The 17,619-nt window shown below is 50.1% G+C and overlaps 1 protein-coding gene and 1 long non-coding RNA gene across 2 annotated transcripts; both read left to right on the forward strand.

The window, feature by feature from the left end:
• The first annotated feature begins 272 nt into the window (after positions 1 to 272).
• LOC136057373 (uncharacterized) lies at positions 273 to 2,726 on the forward strand. The gene is made up of 3 exons (XR_010623021.1): positions 273 to 286; positions 539 to 712; positions 2,342 to 2,726. It is a non-coding gene; the product is annotated as an uncharacterized LOC136057373 (long non-coding RNA).
• Positions 2,727 to 4,996: 2,270 nt separating this feature from the next.
• Positions 4,997 to 17,159, forward strand: LOC136057390 (keratin, type II cytoskeletal 7-like). Its single transcript, XM_065750104.1, has 10 exons — positions 4,997 to 5,902; positions 12,295 to 12,774; positions 13,477 to 13,688; positions 13,861 to 13,921; positions 14,167 to 14,262; positions 14,544 to 14,708; positions 15,095 to 15,220; positions 15,851 to 16,071; positions 16,590 to 16,618; positions 16,768 to 17,159. The coding sequence occupies exons 1-10, from the start codon at positions 4,997 to 4,999 to the stop codon at positions 17,157 to 17,159; spliced, it is 2,688 nt and encodes an 895-aa protein (XP_065606176.1).
• The last annotated feature ends 460 nt before the right edge of the window (positions 17,160 to 17,619 follow it).

Genomic DNA, 17,619 nt, shown 5'->3' on the forward strand with positions numbered 1-17,619 from the left:
TCGATTTGTGGAGGAGGAAGCTCTAGTTCTGGCTCAGGTTCTGGAGGACACAGTGGCAGTTGTGGTTCCTCATGTGGAGGAGGTCACAGCTCTGGAGGCATTGGGTCAGGCTCTGGTGGTGGATCTGGCAGGAGAGGGTCCATTTCTGGTGGAAGTGGGAGCTCTAGTCATGGGGGATCGAGCTATGGCAGTGGAAGTGGAGGCTCCATCTGTGGAGGAGGGGTCTCTAGTTCTGGCTCAGGTTCTGGAGGACACTATGGAGGTGGAAGTTCCTCATCTGGAGGAGGTCACAGCTCAGAAGGGTATGGCTCAAGCTCTGGCAGTGGCCGATGCAGTCCTCATGGTGGAGGGCTGAGCTCTGGAGGGAGCAGTGGCTCTGGCAGGAGAGGATCCATTTCCAGTGGAGGTGGAAGCTCAGGGCATGGAGGATCGAGCTATGGCAGTGGAAGTGGAGGCTCCATTTGTGGAGGAGGGGGCTCTAGTTCTGGCTCAGGTTCTGGAGGACACAGTGGCAGTGGAGGATCCTCATCTGGTGGAGGTCACAGCTCTGGAGGAATTGGGTCAGGCTCTGGTGGTGGATCTGGAAGGAGAGGGTCCATTTCTGGTGGAAGTGGGAGCTCTGGTCATGGGGGATCGAGCTATGGCAGTGGAAGTGGAGGCTCCATCTGTGGAGGAGGAAGCTCTAGTTCTGGCTCAAGTTCTGGAGGATACAGTGGCAGTGGAGGATCCTCATCTGGAGGAGGTCACAGCTCAGGAGGGTATGGCTCAAGCTCGGGCAGTGGCCGATGCAGTCCTCATAGTGGAGGGCTGAGCTCTGGAGGGAGCAGTGGCTCTGGCAGGAGAGGATCCATTTCCGGTGGAGGTGGAAGCTCAGGGCATGGAGGATCGAACTATGGCAGTGGAAGCGGTGGCTCTATTTGTGGAGAAGGCAGCTCCAGTTCTGGCTCAGGTTCGGGAGGACACAGTGGCAGAGGAGGATCCTCATGTGGAGGAGGTCACAGCTCTGGAGGAATTGGGTCAGGCTCTGGTGGTGGATCTGGAAGGAGGGGGTCCATTTCTGGTGGAAGTGGGAGCTCTAGTCATTGGGGATCGAGCTATGGCAGTGGAAGTGGAGGCTCGATTTGTGGAGGAGGAAGCTCTAGTTCTGGCTCAGGTTCTGGAGGACGCTATGGAGGTGGAGGTTCCGCATCTGGAGGAGGTCACAGCTCAGGAGGGTATGGCTCAAGCTCTGGCAGTGGCCGATGCAGTCCTCATGGTGGAGGGCTGAGCTCTGGAGGGAGCAGTGGCTCTGGCAGGAGAGGATCCATTTCCGGTGGAGGTGGAAGCTCAGGGCATGGAGGATCGAGCTATGGCAGTGGAAGCGGAGGCTCCATTTGTGGAGGAGGGGGCTCTAGTTCTGGCTCAGGTTCTGGAGGACACAGTGGCAGTGGAGGATCCTCATCTGGTGGAGGTCACAGCTCTGGAGGAATTGGGTCAGGCTCCGGTGGTGGATCTGGAAGGAGAGGGTCCATTTCTGGTGGAAGTGGGAGCTCTGGTCATGGGGGATCGAGCTATGGCAGTGGAAGTGGAGGCTCCATCTGTCGAGGAGGAAGCTCTAGTTCTGGCTCAAGTTCTGGAGGATACAGTGGCAGTGGAGGATCCTCATCTGGAGGAGGTCACAGCTCAGGAGGGTATGGCTCAAGCTCGGGCAGTGGCCGATGCAGTCCTCATAGTGGAGGGCTGAGCTCTGGAGGGAGCAGTGGCTCTGGCAGGAGAGGATCCATTTCCGGTGGAGGTGGAAGCTCAGGGCATGGAGGATCGAGCTATGGCAGTGGAAGCGGTGGCTCTATTTGTGGAGAAGGCAGCTCCAGTTCTGGCTCAGGTTTGGGAGGACACAGTGGCAGAGGAGGATCCTCATGTGGAGGAGGTCACAGCTCTGGAGGAATTGGGTCAGGCTCTGGTGGTGGATCTGGAAGGAGGGGGTCCATTTCTGGTGGAAGTGGGAGCTCTAGTCATGGGGGATCGAGCTATGGCAGTGGAAGTGGAGGCTCGATTTGTGGAGGAGGAAGCTCTAGTTCTGGCTCAGGTTCTGGAGGACACTATGGAGGAGGTGGATCCTCATCTGGCGGAGGTCACAGCTCGGGAGGGTATGGCTCAAGCTCTGGCAGTGGCCGATGCAGTCCTCATGGTGGAGGGCTGAGCTCTGGAGGGAGCAGTGGCTCTGGCAGGAGAGGATCCATTTCCGGTGGAGGTGGAAGCTCAGGGCATGGAGGATCGAGCTATGGCAGTGGAAGCGGTGGCTCTATTTGTGGAGAAGGCAGCTCCAGTTCTGGCTCAGGTTCGGGAGGACACAGTGGCAGAGGAGGATCCTCATCTGGAGGAGGTCACAGCTCTGGAGGAATTGGGTCAGGCTCTGGTGGTGGATCTGGAAGGAGAGGGTCCATTTCTGGTGGAAGTGGGAGCTCTGGTCATGGGGGATCGAGCTATGGCAGTGGAAGTGGAGGCTCGATTTGTGGAGGAGGAAGCTCTAGTTCTGGCTCAGGTTCTGGAGGACACTATGGAGGAGGTGGATCCTCATCTGGAGGAGGTCACAGCTCGGGAGGGTATGGCTCAAGCTCTGGCAGTGGCCGATGCAGTCCTCATGGTGGAGGGCTGAGCTCTGGAGGGAGCAGTGGCTCTGGCAGGAGAGGATCCATTTCCGGTGGAGGTGGAAGCTCAGGGCATGGAGGATCGAGCTATGGCAGTGGAAGCGGAGGCTCCATTTGTGGTGGAGGAAGCTCTAGTTCTGGCTCAGGTTCTGGAGGACACAGTGGCAGTGGAGGATCCTCATCTGGTGGAGGTCACAGCTCTGGAGGAATTGGGTCAGGCTCTGGTGGTGGATCTGGAAGGAGAGGGTCCATTTCTGGTGGAAGTGGGAGCTCTGGTCATGGGGGATCGAGCTATGGCAGTGGAAGTGGAGGCTCCATTTGTGGAGGAGGAAGCTCTAGTTCTTGCTCAGGTTCTGGAGGACGCTATGGAGGTGGAGGTTCCGCATCTGGAGGAGGTCACAGCTCGGGAGGGTATGGCTCAAGCTCTGGCAGTGGCCGATGCAGTCCTCATGGTGGAGGGCTGAGCTCTGGAGGGAGCAGTGGCTCTGGCAGGAGAGGATCCATTTCCAGTGGAGGTGGAAGCTCAGGGCATGGAGGATCGAGCTATGGCAGTGGAAGTGGAGGCTCCATTTGTGGAGGAGGAAGCTCTAGTTCTGGCTCAGGTTCTGGAGGACACAGTGGCAGTTGTGGTTCCTCATCTGGTGGAGGTCACAGCTCTGGAGGAATTGGGTCAGGCTCTGGTGGTGGATCTGGCAGGAGAGGGTCCATTTCTGGTGGAAGTGGGAGCTCTAGTCATGGGGGATCGAGCTATGGCAGTGGAAGTGGAGGCTCCATCTGTGGAGGAGGGGGCTCTAGTTCTGGCTCAGGTTCTGGAGGACACTATGTAGGTGGAAGTTCCTCATCTGGAGGAGGTCACAGCTCAGAAGGGTATGGCTCAAGCTCTGGCAGTGGCCGATGCAGTCCTCATGGTGGAGGGCTGAGCTCTGGAGGGAGCAGTGGCTCTGGCAGGAGAGGATCCATTTCCAGTGGAGGTGGAAGCTCAGGGCATGGAGGATCGAGCTATGGCAGTGGAAGCGGAGGCTCGATTTGTGGAGGAGGAAGCTCTAGTTCTGGCTCAGGTTCGGGAGGACACAGTGGCAGTGGAGGATCCTCATCTGGTGGAGGTCACAGCTCTGGAGGAATTGGGTCAGGCTCCGGTGGTGGATCTGGAAGGAGAGGGTCCATTTCTGGTGGAAGTGGGAGCTCTGGTCATGGGGGATCGAGCTATGGCAGTGGAAGTGGAGGCTCCATCTGTGGAGGAGGAAGCTCTAGTTCTGGCTCAAGTTCTGGAGGATACAGTGGCAGTGGAGGATCCTCAACTGGAGGAGGTCACAGCTCAGGAGGGTACGGCTCATGCTCTGGCAGTGGCCGATGCAGTCCTCATGGTGGAGGGCTGAGCTCTGGAGGGAGCAGTGGCTCTGGCAGGAGAGGATCCATTTCCAGTGGAGGTGGAAGCTCAGGGCATGGAGGATCGAGCTATGGCAGTGGAAGCGGAGGCTCGATTTGTGGAGGAGGAAGCTCTAGTTCTGGCTCAGGTTCGGGAGGACACAGTGGCAGTGGAGGATCCTCATGTGGAGGAGGTCACAGCTCTGGAGGCATTGGGTCAGGCTCTGGTGGTGGATCTGGCAGGAGAGGGTCCATTTCTGGTGGAAGTGGGAGCTCTAGTCATGGGGGATCGAGCTATGGCAGTGGAAGTGGAGGCTCCATCTGTGGAGGAGGGGTCTCTAGTTCTGGCTCAGGTTCTGGAGGACACTATGGAGGTGGTGGATCCTCATCTGGCGGAGGTCACAGTTCGGGAGGGTATGGCTCAAGCTCGGGCAGTGGCCGATGCAGTCCTCATGGTGGAGGGCTGAGCTCTGGAGGGAGCAGTGGCTCTGGCAGGAGAGGATCCATTTCCAGTGGAGGTGGAAGCTCAGGGCATGGAGGATCAAGCTATGGCAGTGGAAGTGGAGGCTCCATTTGTGGAGGAGGGGGCTCTAGTTCTGGCTCAGGTTCTGGAGGACACAGTGGCAGTGGAGGATCCTCATCTGGTGGAGGTCACAGCTCTGGAGGAATTGGGTCAGGCTCTGGTGGTGGATCTGGAAGGAGAGGGTCCATTTCTGGTGGAAGTGGGAGCTCTGGTCATGGGGGATCGAGCTATGGCAGTGGAAGTGGAGGCTCCATTTGTGGAGGAGGAAGCTCTAGTTCTGGCTCAGGTTCTGGAGGACACTTTGGAGGTGGTGGTTCCTCATCTGCAGGAGGTCACAGCTCAGAAGGGTATGGCTCAAGCTCTGGCAGTGGCCGATGCAGTCCTCATGGTGGAGGGCTGAGCTCTGGAGGGAGCAGTGGCTCTGGCAGGAGAGGATCCATTTCCGGTGGAGGTGGAAGCTCAGGGCATGGAGGATCGAGCTATGGCAGTGGAAGTGGAGGCTCGATTTGTGGAGGAGGAAGCTCTAGTTCTGGCTCAGGTTCTGGAGGACAGAGTGGCAGTGGTGGTTCCTCATGTGGAGGAGGTCACAGCTCTGGAGGCATTGGGTCAGGCTCTGGTGTTGGATCTGATAGGAGAGGGTCCATTTCTGGTGGAAGTGGGAGCTCTAGTCATGGGGGATCGAGCTATGGCAGTGGATGTGGAAGCTCCACCTGTGGAGGTGGCATTCCTAGCTCTTACTCTGGCTCTGGTTTCGGCTCTGGCTCAGGTTCTGGAGGTCACTTTGGTCACTCGTTTGGTGGATGTCACAGCTCAGAAGGCTCTTGTAGTGGATATGGAAGGGGAGTGTCCGTTTCTGGTGGAAGTGGGGATTCAGGGCATTGGGGATCAAGCTATGGTAGTGGAAGTGGCGGCTCTTCCTGTGGAGGAGTCAGCTCCAGTCCTGGCTCAGGTTCTGCAGGATACTTTGGCAGTGGTGGATCCTCATCTGGTGGAGGTCCCAGCTCAGGAGGCTATGGCTCAATCTCTGATAGTGGGTGTGGGAGGAGAGGGTCCCTTTCTAGTGGAGGTGGAAGCTCCGTGCATGGGGTATCTAGCTATGGCAGCAGTGAAAGTGGTTGCTCCATTCGTGAAGGAGGAGCTTTTGGTTCAGGTTTTGAAGGAGGCTTTGCTAATAATAGGCCTGTTTCCCATGATGTTGGGACCTTCAGCGAGGGTTCATGTATTTCTCCTGACTGTCATATCTCTGGTGGTTATGGAGCAAGTTCTTTTGGCGAAGGTTATGGATCTGGAGGTTCATGCTCTGGGGATATCTGTAGTTCTGGCAGTGAGGGGTGTGTCTTTGGAAGTGGGCATTTTCCTGGTGGGGATGGATATTACCAGGGTGCTGGTGAGTGTGGTGGTGTTGAATGTTACAGTTCTAGGGATGAAACTGGAGAATGCAGCTCTGAAGTTGTGTCATCTTCTCCAAGATGTGGATACTCATCTGGCTCTGCTTTTGACTCGGAGACTTATGATTTTTCTGGTGATCCTTACCACAAGTAATATTTGCTGTTGTAATTGGAGAAAGGCCTTCCACTTGCTTTCAGTGCAAGGATTGCTTTTCTTTCCATCACTGAGTCACCTGAGATACTGAGCACTTTTCTCCATATACAGCAACGTACTGAATTCTCCAAGCTAGCACTGCCACACCTCTCTTTTTTGATTGCATTTTCATGATTTGTATTGTTTCCTTAGTCTTTTTCTGAAATGGTCTGAGCACTTCAATTCATTCTGTCTGGGGTCTTCTCCTTTGCCAACTAAAAGCTTGAAACTCTGTATGGTATCTGTGTGTCTATTCATGGGTGCAACTCCAACATGTACAGGACTTCTGAATCAACTGTTAGAAACAAAAAACCAGTTTCTGGAGACCTGATCGAAAGACATAGTAGAAAGTGGAAGATGTTTTCAAAAGAGCATCTGTGGTTGGTAGCATGTAAGCTGAACATCAGTTGAGGAGGAGGGTTTCAGGGTACGAGCCCCATTGGCCTAATCCACACATTCAACCAGGACACATGGATCCATCTCAGTTCACAAAGCACTATATGAGGTTGGGGTTGGAAGGCAACCTCTGGGCCCATTTAGTCCAACCTCTCTTCTCAACAGCAGCCACCCTAGTCATGGACCGTGGGTCCAAGACACTGTCTGGGTGGTTTTTCACTATCTCTGAGCAACCTATTCTAGTGTTCAGTCACTTATACTCTTAATTAAATATTTCCTACTATTTAGATGGAATGTTTGCACCTCCTAATGATGGACAGATCAGCTGAGGTTACCAGGAAGGTTTGTTCAAGAAGCATGATGCAACAGCGACATCTTAAACAACACTACACTTAGATAAATGGAATATCATAATCCACACCAGGAATATTTCTTGTCTATTCCCATTCAGAGGGAAAGTAGGGACCTCTAAACTGTTTTCCCAAGAAATCAGATTGTGAATAGTTGTGGGAGCAGCAGTCAGTGGCAACTCTTTGCTGGGGAATGGGGTACTCACTAGGCAGGAAATCCACCGTGGAGACCCATTTACAAATGTCCATAGAGTCATGAAAGCAATTAGAGAAGGTTCATGGAGAGACACAAAGGGTTAAATCAAACCTTAATGATGTGGTCCAGAAGCAGCTTGAAATGCCCTTCAGATGGGGAGGGCTGGGAAAATTCCAGGCAAAAATGAATTATCACTGCTCTCACCCACTGCAGAATGCCCCACACATGTGTGGAACCTACCAGCTGTTGTGGGGCTGTGCTGGAGGTTGTGTTAGCAAACTCTGATAAGATAAGCTCATATTTTCATCCTCACTGGCTCACACCCCACAGGTTCAGCGTGTGGGTGGTGTGAGTGCACCTTGGCTTGCACAATGCCCCACGGAGCTGTGCTCTGTTAGCTGGGACACTTTGCTCACCTTGTTAATGGCTGCTGCAACACCAGGCACTGAAATGACTCAATTCTTCAGGACTGAAGGGATAAGATGCATCACCATAACCCACTTTTATCTAAGAGAGGAGCTAAGACAATGCCTCTCTCCCACAACAAAAACTGAAAGCCCCTTCTATTTTAAATGCACACTACAAAATGTTGCTGGGTTATCATTTCATGCTTATATTATGTAGATAGTATGCCTGGAGCTTTTCATCTCTAATTCGTGCCATCAGAAGGAATAAAGAATTTATATGGACACTGTGGTCACGTCTGTGGGTTTTTGTTTTTATTTTTTTCCTCGTGCATTTTGCAGAGTGAAAGGGAGAAACAGAAGAAGGTGGACTCAATGGAGAGAAACGGGCATTTCTGGAGGCAGTTCAGAAGTCTAATTTGTGCATGTACCTTAGTGCAGGATGAATCACTGCTGGAGATCAGACAAAACCATCTGCTTCCGTTAACTTTGCAGGAGCCTGGGAGACCAGCATAGATGAAAGATTGCTAACCCTGACCTCATATGAAGGCTGGATCAGCATTTCCACTGCGTTGCTTTAAGTACTGTTTACACACTGGTACTATGTAGCCTTGAGTGCTGGGCTAATTTTCTGAAGGAATGGTTTGGAAGGGTACATCAGAACCTGTTCTGCTTGTCAGCTGAGCTGTAATGATATCTCCAGTTTCTGGAGATGAGTGTTCTGGCACCTCTTTCTACGCCAAATTGCCTGTGTACATAGGAGTGAAAAACCTGGCCTAGAATTTAAGATTTCTAATAATATAATATAAAAAAAATTAAAAAATGAGCAGAGAGCAGAGATCAGTTCCTACCCCTCTGCTTTCCTTCAGAGTGAGCTGTAGGCCATGAGGAGTTGTAGGGCCATGAGGGGCTGGAGGGCCATTTCTTCTCTCAAGTGCCACCAGATGGATTGGCTAAGACTGCACTCAGAGACATTTTGAGTTTTGAAGTTCAGAATCTGAGTCAAAATCATGAGAACAAGATCAGAAGTTGAGACCTTCAGATCGATGCTGTTGAAGTCTTGAGGCCAGTAGAGTCAGACAGCTGTGAACACGGCTGACATGTAATGCTGCAGGAAGGACCCATGGACAGCCTGGGCCTTGACATGGTGTGAGCATCTAAGAACTCTGACAGTAGGAGCAAAGTTTTGGGTAGAAGAGGAGGACACCAGGATGGTGAAGATGACAGTTAGTCAGTGGTGGTAACTGCATTTCAGCACTGTGTGTTGTAAAAAAACATCCCCAGGCTCACAGCCATCCTCAGGGTACAAATCCATAGGGAATTTCACCTTGCAAAACCGAGGACCTTGTCCCCATGCTGTCCTGCTTTCCAAATATTGCCCTCTGCAGGTAGGAGTCAGTCCTTGCTAGCTTTATCCTTGCTGAGTGTTGGAGGATATGTGAACAGGATCATGTCACCACCAAGAACCTAACCAGGAACCTGCCTGGGCAGGGGTGCTGAAGATGCAATAGATGCCACCACCTAGTGGGAGAAAGAAGATGTGCCGCAGAGCTGGACTTGGAGCTCTCTCCCAACTTGACTGATAAGAGTTTAGGGCTTGTGCCCTCTTTGCCAGAACAAAAAGTTCCCTCCTGATTTACTTTGTCAGAAAGCCATGAAATGAGTCACGGCTACATGAGAATTGTGGGTCTTCTGTATTTACTGCTGGGCCTCTTTCCAAAATTCCTGGTGATTAGAAGAAAATTAGCGAGCTGTGATCACCTTAACAGCCATTCCCCTTTCTGCATGGTGCTCACAAACACGTACAACTCCTATCTCATACAAGAGAGTTGCAGTTGCCATGATTGCTGTGGCAATGAAATGGACCCCTATCAGCAGGATGTAAGAGGAGAAGACTTGGTGAATGGTAAACCTAGGACGTTTTCATGAGCCAATGACACATACAAATTCTAGCTCCTGCAGAAAATTGGGTGGGACGAGGTGAAGTTGGGAGGGGAGGGCAGAACTGACTGTGTGTCCCATTAAACCACTGCTGAGCAGCAGAAAGCAACCCAAGGGCTCATGAGGCATCATTGCCTTCTGGGGACTCTAAGTCACTGGGGAACACTGGGGCTCAGAGTCAGAGGTGAGGCTGCTCCAGACAGATGAACTTTTTGCTGAGTCTAGGGGAGCAAAAACCCGAGTTCAGGAGTTTTGCTCAACAAGGTGTGTCTAGGGAAAGAAAATTTTTGGAAGCAAGAGCTGTAACATCTATTGGCATTACACCCAGCAAGGGAATAAAAGCTTGGAGCTAACCCTGAGAGGCACAGACACTCCTTGACATGGTAGAGCACCATGAGATCTCTGCTCCTAAGGTGTAGGAGAGCCACCAAGCACCACAACAACCCATCTCTGGACCAGAGGATACAGCGAGGACTTCTGTGGGAGACCAAGGAGAGACAGCCTGGAAGAACAAGATGAGCATGGAGGCAAAGCAGCTCCAGGCCAAGTGTCCTCCTCCTGGGCTCTGATCCTGCTCTTCCAGCTGGGACTGCCATGGACCCTGCCTGTATTTAACCAGGCAAGTGAGACACCCAGGGCTTCAATCATTCCTGCTTTTCTGTGCGTAGGTGTAATTGATAGTGCTGTCAAGAACCTGCAATTAAGCTGGCTGTCTTTCCAGCTACTGCATACCATCAATTATCTCTCTTGCTTGGCTAAGGGCAAACTGTTCCAGTGAAGAACATTTGCAAATAATGAGGTACATGAAAACCTTTGACATCAGCCGCTCCTCAGACAGAGTACCAGCAAGATTTCTGGTACCTGGTTTTGCTTTTCATAAGTCTTCTTGTGAAAGGTGGCATAAAGCCTTCCAATGAAACCAGGAAGTGAAAAAAACCAACCCAAACAAACAAACAAAACCCTTTCAAAAGCCAGGAAAGAAATAAGCAATTGAAATACTATGCCTTCCCTTCCCTTCTTCCCTTCCCTTCCCTTCCCTTCCCTTCCCTTCCCTTCCCTTCCCTTCCCTTCCCTTCCCTTCCCTTCCCTTCCCTTCCCTTCCCTTCCCTTCCCTTCCCTTCCCTTCCCTTCCCTTCCCTTCCCTTCCCTTCCCTTCCCTTCCCTTCCCTTCCCTTCCCTTCCCTTCCCTTCCCTTCCCTTCCCTTCCCTTCCCTTCCCTTCCCTTCCCTTCCCTTCCCTTCCCTTCCCTTCCCTTCCCTTCCCTTCCCTTCCCTTCCTTTCCCTTCTCTTCCCTTTTTCCAAAACAGAAACGTTCGGATGTTTAATTGCCAAAAATACTGATCAAGTTTTAAGCCTATGGAGAAGTTACATGTTAAAATGGCTTTCCAAACCCTCTGAAATGAAACCCTTTGACTTTCTGTTTTGAAAGAGGCTTTGGAAAGATGCCACGGGGACAGAGATGTAATCTTGGCTCCACCTCTGAGGCATTGTGAGGATCTCAGCAAAGGTATTAAAATTATCATCCTTTTCTTCCCCATCTGTCAAGCAACTCTAATAAATCATTTTTATTTGCCTTGAGGTATACTGAGTTTTAATTACAAGCCCAAATATGAAGGATAGTGACAGGGAATAGCCATAGAGCAGCTGTATTAATAAGGTGTGTGTTTTTGCATGATACTGGTTGCTGCTTCATTTGTAGCCTTCCCACCAAGGCCAAGCCTACCACTGCTCCCAATTAAATGCTTAACAACCATCCAGCTAACAGCTTTGTGGCTAAGCCTTCTGCTTTCTGGAGTGTTTATTATCTTCAGGGAAGTCTCTTTTTTTTTTTTTTTTGGGGGGGGTGTATTCTATGCAATCAGAGTTAAAAACTTAATGAGAAGATACAGTTGCACTCATTTGTGCTTCTAAAAGTTGGGCACCTAAGTCTGAGCTCCTCATTTTAGGCATTTTAGTCAATGAAGGAAAGAAAGGCACTCTGGGGAACTATCTTAGCACAGCCTAGCATCAAAAGTTAGAGGAGGTGACTCCTGCCCAACCAGTGATGTTCTTTAACAAGGGATGGTGAATAGAGGGCTATGTAAAAAGTATTCACTCTTCCATGTGAGGAAATCGGTGTGTACAGTCCATCCAATGTTCCAGCTCCCAGGTGATGTGCCTGGTAGACATGTCCTGTCTTTGCTACTCTGTGAGAAGACTCAGAATTACAGAACAGTAGAATTGTTAGGGTTGGAAAGGACCTCTAAGATCACCACGTCCAACCGACAACCCAACCCCACCATGCCCACTCTCAGAATCATTCAAGTTGGAAAAGACGTCCAAGATCATCCAGTCCAATGCTTACCCCAACCCACCATGTCCTCTGAGCAGTCCCCTCAGTGCCACATCTCCATGGTTATTGAACACCTCCAGGAATGGGGACCTCTACCACCTGCCTGGGCAGCTCGTGCCAACGCCTGACCACTCTTTCTGAGGAGAGATTTCCCTAATGACCAGCCTAAGACTCAGAGAATCCTAAGGGAGCAGGCAGAAAAGGAGTAGATAATAAAAAATGCAGTTTTAATTTGCTGTCCAACAGAACATAGCCCTATAAATTTTCCTTCACAGAGTGGGAGATTCTCTCAAGTGTGATTAATGGAAGGAAGGAAGACAAGCTGAAAAAAAAAAAAGAGAATCCTTGCAAAACCCAGCCCACAGTGTCCTCAAGGCTAGGAAGGCAAGCAGAGCAATTTAAAAACAGCAAAATTCCATAGGATTTCACAAATGTTCAGTGTTATGCATTGTTTTGCATATTTAAACTTATGAATTGCTTCCAGGTGAGGCAAACCTTGCAAAAACCCCAAATTATTCATCTGCCTCAAACAAGCCCCACACCTAAGCTGCGTATAAAAGCGGTGATTGGGGGTGGCAGAGCAGAAGGGTCCATTTTAAGCTGCTTGCTCCACTCTCCTCCATCAGCCCAGTGCCCCTTGTCCTCTTTTGGGTCACATTAGCCAGCATGAGCCAGCAACTTGCAGCTGGGAGGGCTCTTTATAGCAGGAAGTTCTCAGCATCTTCTGCTGCTGGTGGTGTGAGCTGCCGGAACAGCACCTTCCCCTCCACTGCTCCGTTTGGAAGAGGTTATGGAACATGGAGCAGCCGAAGCCTCCAAAATGTGGATAGGTATAAACCTATTTCTACTGGTGTTTGCACCAATGGTGATGGTGGGAGGCATGGGAGCAGGTTGGGCTTCCGTGGCCGTGGAAGAGAAGGCATTCATGCAGTGCATGTCAACGAGAACCTGCTGCGGCCACTTGATGTGAAGATCGACCCTGAAATCCAGCACATCCGAAGGCAGGAGAGAGAGCAAATGAGGAGCCTCAATAACCAGTTCGCCTGTTTGATTGACAAGGTGAGAGCTGAGGCAAGATTAAAAGAGTGATGAGGTTTAAATATAGAGGAAAGCTATTTGTGCTTGGGTCTTTCTTTCCTCTTCTCCCATCCCACCCTATCCCTATCCCTTCCCATCCCATCCCATCCCATCCCATCCCATCCCATCCCATCCCATCCCTTCCCATCCCATCCCATCCCATCCTACCCCATCCCATGACTCTTACTCTGTTCTAACATGTATGGCTTCAGTGCCATGAGGAGTTAATGCAGATCTAGTTGATACTGTAATTTTAATCTGATTACTTTTATGTCTCTGTATGTGCCATTAATGGCAGAAGGGAGCTGTTCCTCTAAGGGATCTGCCTGAAATCCTGCACTGCTGCCCTCTCTTCATGCAGTATGCCCTTGTAAAAGCTGCATTGCCTCCTACCCACAAGTGATGGCTTCCTCTATCAGCCCACTGATCTGCTTAAAGAGTCCATGGTTCCTGTAGCAGCCACAAAGGCTGTGGGGCTTCCTTGGAGAATGGCAGAACAGTATGTCCAGCTTACTTTAGGATTCTTGAGTTGCAAAGGCTCCAGTGCTCCCCTTTTGTTCTCTTGTTGCCTTCAAACCATAATTTGTCCCTGGGGCATTAACTCAGAAGAGAATGCATGTTCTTGCACATTCATCTGATCCCTATATGATGCATCTTTGCACACACTTTGCATTCTGAGCTCAGGTGCAACATCTGGAGCAGCAGAACAGGCTGCTGGCCACCAAATGGGCCCTCCTCCAAAAGCACATCCTGCCACCCCAGAAGAACATCAAGCACATCTTCAACACCTTCATCTGCAGCCTGCAGAGGCAGCTGGACTCCCTGTTGCATGAGAGGGGGCAGATGGAGCTGGAGTTGAACAACACCGAGAAGCTCATTGAAGAGCTCAAATGCAAGTGAGTTCCCAGGGCAGAGAGCTCAGATCTCCAGTTGGACTTCTTTTGTTCTGTGTCAACAAACTTCTGTCTGATAGTGGCTGAGATACCAAAGCACCCCTATCCCTCAGTATCCAGACAAGGATCCAGCCTCAGGGTGACACGGTGGCTGGTCCTATCTCTTCCCCAACAGATACGAGCAGGAGGTGAACAGACGCACAGCTGCTGAGAATGAGTTTGTGCTGCTGAAGAAGGTAAGGAACTTGGGTGGACAGAAGGGATGGGTTGAGATATCCAAGGAGTTTCCTCGGATCTGGTGCCTGCAAGACACGGGTCAGGTTTTGAGAATGCTAAAAGTCACCGGTCAAGTGTGGATTCAGAAAAAAATTCCCCATTACAAAATTCCCCTAAACAAAATCTCTTAGGCTAAAAACATAATGAAGTTACCCTCGGTCTTCGTAGCCACTTTTTTGACTTCAAAATGATGGAACTATTTTAGGATGCGGACTGTGTCTACCTCACCAAGGCAGAGCTGGAAGCAAAGCTGGAAACCCTAAAGCAGCAGACAAAGCTGCTGAAGTGTGTGTCTGCTCAGGTATGGATGCTTCTCTCCCATTCTTGCAGCTGCTCCCATCAGCCTCTCCTTATCTACATTGATTTAGGCCTGATTAAACAAACCCAGCAGGCTCCCTCTCAGAGGCAATGGGAACAAGGAAGCCTTTGAGATCTCAAAATAATAATTCCTTCTAGCTGCATGCATGACCAAATCAAATCACAGCTCATGGGCTGCGACTCCAGATGAACTCTCATTAATGGTGTCACTTCCACTGGGATGTGAGATAAGAAATGCCTACAGCTTCTTCATATGGCTTCTAGGGAACTGATGAGCTGGAGAAAAGTCTCAGTGACACCTCTGTGGTGGTGAAAATGGACAACAGCAGAAGTCTGGACACAGAGGGCATCCTCAGGGGCATTGAGCTCTGGTATGAAGACGCAGCTCAGAAAAGCAAGGCTGAGTTGGATGCACTGTACAGAACTAGGGTAAGTTGTAGCTACCTGTAACACATTGTTAGCCCTGTAGGTGTCAAATATAGTAGCTCAGAGGCAATGACTTCTTTTATTCTGCCTTGACTACGGGACTTCCAGACTTAGCTTTCCATTCTGCTAAACATGATGGAATCTCCAAGTCAGGATAACATCCCCAAAAATGCACACAGTGCAATGGGACAGCACTCAGTCACACTGGGAATGGGGAGGTGGTGGGTGAGTGAGTTGGGTGCTTTGAGAGCTACAAGAGGAATGCTCCATTTGCTGTTGTCAGACTCAGGAGCTGCTATGCATGAGAGCTTTCCTCAAGTTTGGAAGCAGAGGCTCCTATGCTGCTAACACCACCAGTGCTCCACTGCCAGCTCTCTCTTTTCTGTCAGTACCAAGAGCTCGAGGAGGCCAAGAGGAAGCAATGCAATGAACTGAAGTCTCAACAGCAAGAGATTGAGGAGCTGAGTTTTGTGATGCACAGATGGCAGTGCGACCTTGAAAATGTGAAGAAGCAGGTACGGTGTGTTTACCCTGAAAATCTATTTAATCCTAGATGTGGGATCCCAAGTCTTGTTTTCTACATCCCTTGAGTTTCTTCTGTCTTTATCAAGGAGCATGGTCTCATTGCTCTAGAGTGCCAAGCAGGGAAGAAGGGTTATCTGTTGGCCTATTTCTCTGTTGGGCTGATTACTGCAGAAGAATAATTGTGCCACTTTGGATGTTTGGAATTGCTGCAGCACTCAGACAATTACTTCAGTGAGAATTCCAGCAGAAGACAATGCTTCTGACATAGGTTCAAAGCATCCAATAGGTTGGGTAGAATTATGAGTCACCCAGAATTCAGCACCCATAGTAACCAGTGCGATTTTTAGACCATCTGATTCATTAAATATTTTATAATGGGAAGTAATGGAAAACCTTAGTTATTAGTTCCAATTCGCACAAAGCGTTAGTATCCTAGAAACAAAGCTTAGCACAGTAAGGATACATGCTCAGCCTTTCTTTAGTATTTCAGAATAGATATTTGATTTTGGAAATGTTTGGTGTTTGGAAAAAAATCAGTATTTCCCAGTTTGGGACTCCTGAAAGAAGAGAGAATTTACAGATAATTATGGAAAATAAGGATTTCTGTGTTGCCCACACAGGTGTCCTCGCTTCGGACATCGGTTAATGACACCGAGAAGCATGGGGACTGCGCCCTGAAGGATGCACGGGAGAAGCACATTGAGTTGCAGGGTGCCCTCCAGAAGGCCAAGGATGAGCTGGCTTGCATGCTGCGAGATTACCAGGAGCTGCTGAACGTCAAGATGGCCCTGGACATCGAGATTGCCACCTATAAGACTTTGTTGGAGGGTGAAGAGAGCAGGTAGGTTCCTCTACTGCAATGTGTGAGCTGTCCTCAGCCCTTGGGGTTCTTAGCAGTGACAAGAAGGCTGGAAAATGCTAGAGATGTTGGTTATGTGATGGATAACTTTCTGATAACATTTGAGGAGGGGCTGAGGAAATGCTCTGCTCAGTCTGGAAAAGAGGAGGTTCAGGGGAGATCTTATCCTTCCCTTCAACTCTCTGATAGGAGGTTATGGTGGGGTGGGGTTTGCTCCCTTCTCCTAGGTAGCAGTGGTAGGATGAGAGATGATGGCCTCAAATTGTGCCAGGGGAAAGTCAGGTTGGATGATAGGAACAATTTTATCCTCTGAAAAAGTGGTGATGCACTGGCAAAGACTGCTCAGGGCTCACTGTCCCTGGGGGGGTTCAAGAACCATGAAGATGTGGCATTGAGGGACATGGTCAGTAGGCATGGTGGGGATGGGCTGTGGGGAGGGACTGGGTGGTCTTAGAGGTCTTTTCCAACCTTAATGATTCTATGAATTTCTTTCCCTTCAGGATACGCACTGGGTGCCCTGTGAAAGTATGTAAGTAAGCTCCAGGTTTTCCATTTTCCTTAAAATGCTACGAGAGCCAGGAATGATTTGTGGGGATGTAAAATGGGATTTGCATCTGCAAATGGAAATAATTTCAAAGAAATTCTAAGTGTGATTCAGCTTATGTTTTCCTGTGACAGTGATCACAACACTGTGCAACACCTCCTCTGGATGCAGCACCAGCCTGGGCCATGGGTCTGGTGCAGCGAGCAGAAGACGTGGATCCTCCTCTGGTGCTGGCAGAGCATCCCAACCTCGGGATGATGGTGTCTACCACAGAGGATTCGCCAGCTCTGCAGGCAAGAAATGTGCCCCCAGTGCTCCCAGCTGTGGCTGCTTCCCAAGGGGCAACCAATGGAGCTGTGGAGGTGGGGGTCATGCATGCCAGAGCTCAACCTCTGAGAGCACTGCTGAGCTCTGCTGCAGGACAGTGGGGAGCTCAGAGAGCTCAGCTCAGCCACCAGCACAGTGCTGGCCAGGAGCGAGGATCTCAGCTGGGACACCGTGCTCCAGGAGCACCACCCGTGTCTGAGCTCCAGATCTGAGAGAATTCAAGATCCAAAGTAGAAAATGAAAGCTCTACTCCACCTCAGCTCCACCTTGCATGAAGGGAATAGACATCAGGAAATCACATCAGAGCAACTCCACCAGAATTACATAGAAAAAGGGATGCTTAGAACATACTGCTTCCCTAAATGCACTTGTATTATCGCTCAATCTCAGCTTCCCATCAACATAATCTTTTTTTTTTTTTTCAATTAAAGCTTTGCTTTCTATGAAACAAGTTATGACATTTAATGCAAAAGCCTTTCCCTAGATTGCTTCAGCAAGCGTTTCCATGGGACCATGGGAGGGACTGGACTCCTTGTGTGATCTTTGTGCACTGTCTTGGAGCATCTTTGTCATTCCCATGCAGACAGGAAAGTCATAAAGGAAATCTCAATTAAAAAAAATCAAAACAAAGAAAGACATTTCACCATCTGTAGTCAGCA

Source organism: Cyrtonyx montezumae, unplaced genomic scaffold, assembly GCF_038088225.1.
Source record: "Cyrtonyx montezumae isolate F1298 unplaced genomic scaffold, pur_monq_1.0 scaffold_63, whole genome shotgun sequence".
NCBI lineage: Eukaryota > Metazoa > Chordata > Aves > Galliformes > Odontophoridae > Cyrtonyx > Cyrtonyx montezumae.